This window comes from Pinus tabuliformis, chromosome 6 (assembly GCF_031772625.1).
Source record: "Pinus tabuliformis cultivar Carrire ecotype Pingquan chromosome 6, CPIR1, whole genome shotgun sequence".
Lineage (NCBI taxonomy): Eukaryota > Viridiplantae > Streptophyta > Pinopsida > Pinales > Pinaceae > Pinus > Pinus tabuliformis.
This window is the reverse complement of record NC_142292.1, coordinates 856,306,224-856,316,309: the sequence shown is the minus strand read 5'-3', so window position 1 is coordinate 856,316,309 and position 10,086 is coordinate 856,306,224. Positions and strand designations below refer to the sequence as shown.

The window sequence follows — 10,086 nt, the reverse complement described above, 5'->3', positions numbered from 1 at the left end:
ATGGCCTAGAAAGTTTTAGACCCAAAAAATCATAGAAAAAAAAGCTAAGAAGATAGAGAACCGTTGAGTTGGTGGAAGAGGTGGCTAGCCTCTAATATCCACGTGGATCATAAATCACAACTACAAGAATCACAATGCCAAAAAAGCCACATAAATAAACAAGGTTAAGCTATGTAGAGAATCTTGTAAAAACAAACAAATTAGGTCATTTGTAAATCGTAATGAAAGAAACAAATCATGAGGAACATGGATTCAAACGTATCTTGACCATTCTACACGCTGATATTAAATCTACTAAGTGGTGAAGTTGAGCAGGGTTAAACCTTCCCCCTAATTCATAAAGTTTGAAGTGGTGTTGGTTGGTGGAATAACCCCCTCCCACAACTTACCATTCTTACTCCACAAAACAATGTTGATCATTTAAAGTTATGTTCATTTCTCCTTGAAACTTGGTCAAAACTTGATAGTTGTGCTAACCACCTCTTTCCCTTGCAATAACAACATTCCTTGTGATAACCAAGCCCATAAATTTACCATCATATCAATCTAATTATTAGCTTTAAGCACATTGTTTAAAAAAACCTCAATTTTTTAGGTTTTGAGGAGGCAGGGGCAAGGCCTAGCCTCCATTATTTATTCAATATAACTATGAAAGTATCTATAAAAACTAAAATCTTCTTAAATATGTGAAGGTTAATATTCTCGCATATTAAAAAGGCTACCAACAATTGTATCTAATAAACAAATTCTTTTTTAAAAAGTTTATTAATTTTAACATTTTAATGTAAATATATTTTATTAATATAAATGAAAAATGTTTTTTTTTAATATTTTAATATTATATATTTAAGTTAATCTTGTAAAAGTGTAGTCTATTTAATAGATGAAATGATATTTTTCCAAGAATTTTTTTAAGTCAATTTTGTGTAAAATTTAGTAGATATTTTTAAAAATTATAAGTTCAAGTTGTTTAATTTGCAAATTTGGAATGTCTTAATGTTTTTCAGAGTGCTAAAGCTACCAATAGTTATATCTAATAATCAAATTCCCTTTTAAAAATTTTATTATTATTATTTTTTTAAATTAATTCTAATATTTTAATATAAATATATTTTAAACAAAGTCTTTTGGTAGAAATTACATAAGAGACATTTTTGGCCAAAGTGTTTCGAACCAATAAGTGTGTTTCATCATCAAAACTAAGTAATAAAACTATTAATATAAATGAAAAGTGACAAGTTCCTTTTTTAGTATTATAATATTTTATATTTAAGTTAGTTTGGTATAAAAAGTATAATTTATTTAACAAGTGAAATGATATTTTTCACAAATTCTTTTATTTCAATTTTATCCAAAATTTAATAAAGATTTGTTAAAATTATAAATTTAAATTTTCACAGTGTTGAATTTAAGTATTCATTCATAAATACATTTTTTAGGACAACAAATCACAATCATGTTATTAAAAAAACCCAACTTAACCCTTACACGGCCTTTTCAGCAAATAATTTTATTTAAATTTCTTTATAAATTAATTTAAATAATGAGACTACACATTTATATTTATAAAAATTTCTATATTTATATTTATAGAAGAAACTGGGGATTTTAGTATTTGGAATCTATTTGCAAATAGTCCCACGGGATTACAATCGTAAATATCCCGCCTATAATATTGATACATATTCTGTACACCTATAACTACAGCACAGTGCCGTCAAGGTAGGTTTCAGAGAGATCCTCTGAGAACCACAATATCGAAAACTCAAACTAACCAAATCACAGAATTCTGTGTAACTACAGCACAGTGCCGTCAAGGTAGGTTTCAGAGAGATCCTCTGAGAACCACAATATCGAAAACTCAAACTAACCAAATCACAGAATTCTGTGTTTTGCGATTCCTCCGCATTTCACCTTTGTTGGAAGTTAAGTACCTTGATGCAGAAAGCAAAGATAAATGCAAAGAAAACAGAAAACCCCACCAGGACTCCTCCGACTACACCCAAGAAATCATGTTTGTATCCGAAGTAATCCTCCACGAATTTATTCAGTGGTTTTGGTTCCCCGCCCACTACGTCTATCATGGTTGTAACGTCGCCATACTGTGAGGCAATGAGGCCATAGACAGTCCAGGCAACCGGGCATATCCAGTAGTACCAGATCCACCATTTGGGAATTTTCTGCATATCCGTTCAAAAACCCGTTAGGAAAAGCTGATTATGTAAATGAATCCGTCATAACCAAGTTATCCGGTGGATATATTAAATAAAGAGCAAGAAGCTTGCATACCGGTTTGGGAATGAAGAATCCTGAGAAGAGATTGAAAAGAGAATAAAACGCTGCAGCTACTATTGAAGCCACTTGGTGGTTTGGAGTAATGGAGACCGCCATCATCCCATAATAGGTGAAGTAGAGAAATGTCAAGTAGTTCAGGAAGAAGAACCAGGCAAACTTCGTAGCTGTCCACTCGAAATGAACCATACTGTAAACGATAAGAGTGTACATAATTGTCTGGACAAGGATGTATGGAAGCTCAATCACCACCTGTTAAAGCAATCATCAAATATTACATATGTAAATAGGAATCAGCTTACTTTGGCCCAAGAATTTGAACCCCAAAGCTTACTTTTGGAGGTGCAATGTTATAAACCCATATTTTTGCTTGGCCAATCTTTGACCAGTGGAGAGTTTGAATGTCTAGCATAAATTAAGCAATGATATAGGACTAACCTGAGCGAGAGCATAGGGCAATGCAGAGTACATTCCTGCAGCCCTTTCTCTGTAGAACACAGTTCTCTCTACTGCAACCACAGGTTGCACGGTTGAACAGTTATTGACTCCTAAGAATATAACTGCTCCATACAAAGCCCCGGCAACGATAAAGAGATCGCTGCTACTATCCCTGATATGCAGTAACCTATTTCTTAGTATTTGAGAAGATGCTATATGCTATAAAATGACAGCATGAAAAAATTTGCTGATTTGTCTATCCAAAATGTTTTGGGCGATAATCTGTATTACCAAGTCAAATTTCAAGTACATACCGTTTTGTGCCGACCCTCCAAAAGATCGTTCCAAAGAGCAAAGCACAGATAAGTGTGAAGAAGTATCGAACAGCATTATAATCAGGACTCCGCCAGTAAGTCCACCATTGCTTCCACAGACAGGATGTGAACTGTCCGAAGAATGATTGCGAGTATTGGGTAGCAAAGTATAGATCTTTTGCTCCTGGAGATGGAGCGTTGAGCTCTTTAACCAAGGCTTTATTCCACCTTTATTTCCAAGGAAAATGATGAAATGTTAGAATGTGAGTTTCAAGTGGATATCTTTGTATCTTGTAGACTTGTTGTAATGCTAGCTATTATAAGTAGAAGGATTCTATTGCCAAAATCTTGATAACTTTAATGCTTACTGATGGAGAGAAGAGTTTTTGTAATGCTCCGCAAAGTCTATCCCCAGACGATGTTCGGCAGCAATAGAGCTAACTTCCAACATCCATGTAGCTGGGTTGTATTTTTCTTTGATCTTTGGTACTCCTGGAATAGCCTGCAGTTTGTCATGGTGAAAGTAAGAAAATTAACTCACATTCAAGCAATAAATTAGCAGTGCTCTGTTCAAAGCATCGTTTTTCTAATGACTACAGGACTACGGGCAAGAGGTTACCTCAAAATATTCAACAATCTTGTGAGAATTCCGGCCCAGCGGCCCGAAGTAAATGACTTGCCCTCCTCTTTTCATCAACAATAGCTGAACCCATTATGGTAAAGTCAGAAATCAACACTACTCAGAAATAAACAATTTAAATCATCATAAAATCTATAAGTTTGTTTACCTCATCAAAAGCTTCAAAGATGTCAATGCTGGGCTGATGAATGGTACATACAACTGTCCTTCCAGTATCTACTGTATTTCGAACAGCACGCATAACAATTGCAGCTGCTCTGGCATCCAAACCAGAAGTGGGCTCATCCATGAAAATTATAGAAGGATTTGCGACAAGCTCAACAGCTATTGTTAACCTTTTCCTTTGTTCAGTTGACAATCCGGTCACACTGGGCAGGCCTACCAGTGCATCCCTTAAATTGTCTAGCTCGACAAGTTCCATGACCTGATCAACGAAGGCCTGCAAATTGGAATCTTTTGCGAGTCAGTAACAGGACAATTTGGCACCGTGTCTAATAAGAGAAATTGATTAGTTTTGTAGACTTACAGCTTTGGTTTCTTTGTCAACATCCTTAGGAAGACGGAGAAATGCCGAATATAACAGCGATTCCCGGATAGTGACCTGTGGAGAATGTATGTCATTCTGCTCACAGTAACCGGAAATCCGAGCAAAGGTTTCTTGCTTTTTGGGAAATCCAGAGATCTGGATATCACCCTCAATATATCCTCCAGTCTTCCTTCCAGCTAAGACATCCATGAGAGTTGTCTTCCCTGCACCACTGACCCCCATCAATGCTGTAAGAACACCAGGTCTGAATGCACCTGTAACATCTCGGAGCAATTGAAGTCTATCTTCAGTCACTCCTTGTTCCCTCATTTCCTGCAGACGAATCCAGGATCAGTCAGCCAAAGCCTTCAAGTAAGAGAATTCACAAAAATTGGCAATATCTGGATCACTAATAAACCAGTCTCATGGCTCAAGTAACATACAGCGGGCATGTCAACGAAATATTTGACATTTTCAAAAGACATGGCTAGTGGCTGAAATGGAAGAACCATTCCTCGCTTTGGAGCAACTCCTGTTGCATCCTCCAAAGCCGATTCATTATTGCCTGCTATATTAGCTGATCGGATGCTCATTTGTCTGATCTGCATTTCAGCTGCATAACCAAAGATCGAGGAATTTATTATAGAACTGAAAATCATGGAATTCATCTTCTATCTAATCCCTTAAAAGTTCAATATGTTCAACAAAATCTGAGAAAGAGATGGTTTATAGTTTTCTTACAGGTATTATTGGCATCTGCGGAAGACAGAGAACGTGGGAAAGATCCTCTTCTGGACCTTGATGGTCTTGTATTGAGCCGTTGCTCTGTACCATTCTGTTGGGATTGCATTTCTTCATAATCTTCCTCAGAAATGACAGCTTGAGGTTTCCCAAGAGCTACGCATAAACAAATCCCATATCATTTCATATTGGAAAAGATTCGATAAAATAGAGATGAACAGAAAGATAATTGAAGGCATGTGTGCAGTTAAGCAACTCACGATTTAGATATGCAAGAGCCAAGTTAAATAGCACATTGAAGAGTAATGAAAAGCCCAACAAAGCAGCGGCTCCTATCCAAAACCAATATCCTTGTGTAAAGATGTTATGACTCTTCAGCGCAGTAAGCCCCAAATTAGTGCCATTGCCTGCATCCTGAAGTCCAACACGGTTCCATAAAACTAGTCATTGTGATGCATGGTTGTATAAAACCTCTTCATAGTTAAAAATCCTTTGGCTCTATAGAATTGCACAGAATTATTAGTGGGTTAAAAACATTGAAATCTTACAATCTTCCATCTAGGAGCAAGCATCTCATTCACGGATATCGCATTCTCTGCATACATCAAAGGGGAACACCAGTAGCCCCATATCCACCAATTTGGGACGCTATCTGCATTTGAAATGCATCAAGCTGTTAATTTGATTGTAAACTGTTGCTTCATTGTTAAAAGACCAAAATACTGTTATATGATTACAGTAATAAAGTAACTTCCAACTTGCTTAACCTTCTGGTCTTGCATCAGTTCTGCGTTGGTCTCATAGACAGATTTTCCGTCCATGAGTTAGAAAGGAAAAAACAATACTAACCTCTAGGAAGAATGAATCCTCCAAGCATGAAGATGATAAGAAGAGCTAAAGCTCCTCCAGTATTAGCTATGATCATTGTCCTGCAAACTCCTGCTATAAGGCGGAATAGGGCTGATGCCATCTGATGAACTAGGAAGATGAGGAGAAATTGTCCAAAAAACCTGCAGGGCAAAAACGCTGGTGTCAGTTAGAAGGAATGATTGCAATGAAGAGACTACGCTTACAATACTGAGAATAATCCTGATAAACAATTGATTCATTGATAGTACCTGCTAGCTTCAGGGGCAAACCCAATGGTATAGTAAGTCATCAGCACCCAAATACCAGCTTCCACCAATGACATCGGAATTCTCAGTATAAAAGTAGGAACAGTGAAAGCCCATGCAGGGTAGAAAAGAAGATCCCGCTGCTTGAAGAACACAGGGAGCCTGAAAATTGTCATGGACAATTCTGCAAATCCATTGAACATGTTGGTGATGAGGCTAAAAAAGAGTGCTCCAAGGTACAGATTTGCGTCAGTTGCGGTTTTATGGTGCATTTCAGTCCTCAAGAATACAGTGGATCCGATGAAGGCAACAATTATAATCTGCAAAGAGAAATAGTTCCAGTAAGATATCCTTTAACCTTGTGCTGATGATTCTCATCGAAGATTGACATGTTGAAATAACGTATAACTTATCTCAAATCTGACGAAATTATAGAGTCCGAACTCCGAAGTATCTCACCTGTGCAGTTTTAAAGATGTAAACAAACGAATTCCGCTTGACAAGAAGCCATTCTTTTGCAAAACAGGCCTTGAAGATCTCTTTATTGGGGACAGGGTTCCTATTGAATACCAAAGCCGCTTTGTGACTTCTGTTCTTATCATAAGGGACTGATAGATCGCTTTCCAAATCCAATCCTACCTTAAACTGCTTGAATCTAAATCCAAATTCTTTAACAGGTACATAGCGATAAGGCCGTGTATTGTCTGCCCAATATTGTTCTTGATCCTTCTTAGATGTAACCTGTAAGCATGCGATATTGGAGAGGAAATGTAAGTATAATGTACTATTCGAATTTGAAAGCACTGATTAGATGAAATCAATAATTATTTTTTTTTTTATAAACTGAATACCTCTTGTAAGAAGTCTGCAGTGCCCTTTCTTTCAGGGCATTTGAATCCACAGCCTTCAAAAAATTCCAGCACATTCTCCCTAGGTCCATGGTAGACAATCTGCCCCTCTGATAAGAGTATTATGTCGTCAAAGAGATCGAATGCTTCTGGTGCAGGCTGCAACAGAGACATAAGAATTGTTGCATCCATGAGATGGGTAAACTGCTGCAGGCATTTAACTATCTGGTACGTGGTAGAGCTGTCAAGGCCTGTTGAGATCTCGTCCATGAAGAGTGTCTTGGTAGGTCCAACAATCATCTCCCCTGCAAAGTGAACATTTTAATAATTATTTTAATACTGTAATGCGTTTTGTGAATATTGATGATATCTATACTCAAATACAGATCTCTAGTTTGATCAAAAGAATTTTCAGTATGATAGCGGCCATACCAGTTGTGACACGCTTCTTTTGCCCACCAGAGATTCCTCTTTGCATATCATCACCAACTATTGTATCTCCACAAATATCTAAGCCCAGAATCTGTTCAGACACAGATATTAAAGCAGTGAATCCCTGCACCTCCTCTGTTCCCTATTCATCCATCTAAAGCTTTAAATTAGAGCTGGATTGGGCCAAGAATGCATTTATCAGTACCTTGAGGGTATAGTCAGTTTGAAGGGTACTCTCCACGCCTTCCATTGCTGTTGCCTGCACAAAACAAGCGACCACACAATTTAAGAACCAAATTGACCGTAGCAAACACAGTGCCTAGTGATTCATTAGAAAGTGTCAAGCTTTTCTCTGAGGAGGTAAGTGGCACAATGCTTACTTTCATGAATAGGTCAATTTCTGCCTCTGGGAAAATCCCGGCTTGTTTCTCTCTCCTAGCAAGTTCCGCAAGCAGCGCTACATCCAAAAAAGCGCCAACAAACAAGCCGTTCAATATAAAAGACACTTTGTGATACAGAGCACTAATTAACCAGTTGAAATATAAGTCACTAAACTGGATTGAAATTCAGTTACAGCACCCACCATATCTTTCACCAACGCCCTGACATCTAGCAGAGAAATCAATTGTTTCTCTGACTGTCATTTCTCCAACGTGCAAGTCATGCTGGCTTATGTAAGCAGATGTTTTCTGAGGAATAAACTCATTGAGCCTATGCCCGTTGTAAGTAATCTCTCCCCTCACCTGATCATTCAAGAATGGTTAAGTAAATACTTTGCTCTAATGATAAAACTTTATATAGCATACCTGCACAATGATAAGCATAGGAAAAGGGTTTAACCTTTAAACCAGTGTCCAATTTCCCGGCCAAGGCTAGTAGCAGTGATGTCTTTCCAGACCCAGGGGGACCCAATAACAAAGCCATTCTGCATAACCAGTGCAAGGACATGGTGTAAGCATTTATCATTGTTCCAAGTAAGATCTTTTAGGACCAACCCTTGTAGCTAAGGCCAGAAAACCTTTCAGGGTCAAGGGAGATTTAATATATTCAAACACTAATTGCATTATAATTTCTGTATATTATTGCAATTTGATTATAAATGAATTGTTCCACAGGACAAGCCTTTTACCGGGATGGTTTTAGGATTCCGCTAGCGTCTTTCAAAATTGTAAGATTTGCCTTCTTGCTGAATGACAGTCCAGTCATGCTTATTAGGGATTCCACCGAGTTTATAACAGTATTCCATAGTGTGGGAAGAGCTCTGCTACCCACAAAACACTCTGCATCAACTGTCAAGTGTTCGAATCGGACTTCTACCGTTGGAAGGTGGATACCAACTCTGCAAAAAGTGCCAAAACAGTATTTATGTGAGCTCTGGATTGCAAAACCTTCAATTAAAGGTCTCATATCAAATCACCATATGAGCTATTGGTACCTTGGGAATTAAAATCGAAAACTCAGAACCTATTTTTGTGGGTGTCAAATACACAAACACGAACTCACCTGTCAATACGATTTCTGAGCTTGCTCAAGAACTTCTCGTTATCTTCTTCTGCCACCTTAAAGATACGTTCAATGAAGGCCTGTTTCTCTGTCATTCCGAGCTTCCGAACATCCACTTCAGTGTGAACCATCTTGCTGTTATTAGTATTCGTCTGAGTGTCCATTACAAAAGTTTGCATAATACTGGTCCTCAGCCTATCATAGGTGGGCAGCTTCTCAAGAGCTGCCCATCTGAGAGCTTCTTCGTCATCATCTATCCTCTGTCCATGTGACCGAGTGCTGGATCTATTAAACAGATCTTCAACTCCCCAACTCGATTTACTGCCACTCCTCATACTCCTACTCATATTTCTGCTCGCCCTCTTCCCAGACTCCATCATTTTCTCCACTCCGTCCATGTTTGACTCCTCTAAGACCAACAATGCACAACCTGTGCAAATTGGGCGACTATAAGACCAAATTTCAGAATTAGAACACCATTTTCATCTGTCTGATACAGGTGAAGAGATCCTGGGTTTTGAATTTGGATGAAGAGTACAAAGGCAATATGTTCAAATTATAGTCAGGGAACTGATCAAAGTGAATATGAAAATTATGGAGGTGACATAAATGGAAGTAGTGGCTTGCTAGTTATTTATAACTATTCAAGAAACTGAACCAGAACAAAACAATTGTGAAAGTCCAACCTCTAAGCAAGAGACGAGGAAAACACTTGGGCTCGAGCGAGAGTTATGTTTTGATGCCTCTGAAGAGGCACGAAAATTTTCCTCAGCACCCACCTGCGGTAGCTTGGCGCGACGCAGGATATTTGAAGAGTTAGGAGATGCATGTAGAATTTATATGATCATGATAGATTATTATCCATGGCGGTCAATGGCAGAATATCCATGTGTAAAGTCTGGGAGGTCAAGAAACACCGAATTGGCGAGGCTGGCTCACCAACCGGTGGTGTCCACCCACTCTGCACCACCCTGCCGGCGATTTTGACTAGCCTCGTCATCTTCTCGTTTGCGGATGGGCTCCTTTGACTGGGTCAGTGATCAGCGTTCTGCCCTGCGTTTCCTATCCTTTTCATTCCTCCTACATTTTCACAAGATTTCACAAAATCTGGGGCGTTTTTCGACACCGTTAACAAAAAAAACAAGTTACTTGTAATATTACAGAGAGAACACGCTGAAGATTCCTTAGTTTTCAAATTGAATTTTTCAGTGAAACTGACAGGTGCGTAAAAAGACTC

General features: G+C 38.2%; 1 protein-coding gene across 1 annotated transcript; it reads right to left on the bottom strand.

Annotated features, from left to right (window-relative positions):
* Nucleotides 1-1,606: 1,606 nt before the first annotated feature.
* Nucleotides 1,607-9,714, bottom strand: LOC149261585 (ABC transporter G family member 35-like). The gene is made up of 23 exons (XM_089422391.1): nt 8,850-9,714; nt 8,476-8,685; nt 8,187-8,271; nt 7,930-8,089; nt 7,727-7,803; nt 7,552-7,605; nt 7,347-7,437; nt 6,918-7,219; nt 6,526-6,807; nt 6,070-6,386; nt 5,801-5,961; nt 5,500-5,603; nt 5,212-5,365; nt 4,952-5,107; nt 4,654-4,823; nt 4,211-4,543; nt 3,833-4,123; nt 3,664-3,747; nt 3,413-3,546; nt 3,045-3,272; nt 2,731-2,902; nt 2,290-2,544; nt 1,607-2,180 (listed from the first exon to the last, which is right to left on the bottom strand). The coding sequence occupies exons 1-23, from the start codon at nt 9,245-9,247 to the stop codon at nt 1,911-1,913; spliced, it is 4,488 nt and encodes a 1,495-aa protein (XP_089278517.1). The 5' UTR covers nt 9,248-9,714; the 3' UTR covers nt 1,607-1,910.
* Nucleotides 9,715-10,086: the final 372 nt, after the last annotated feature.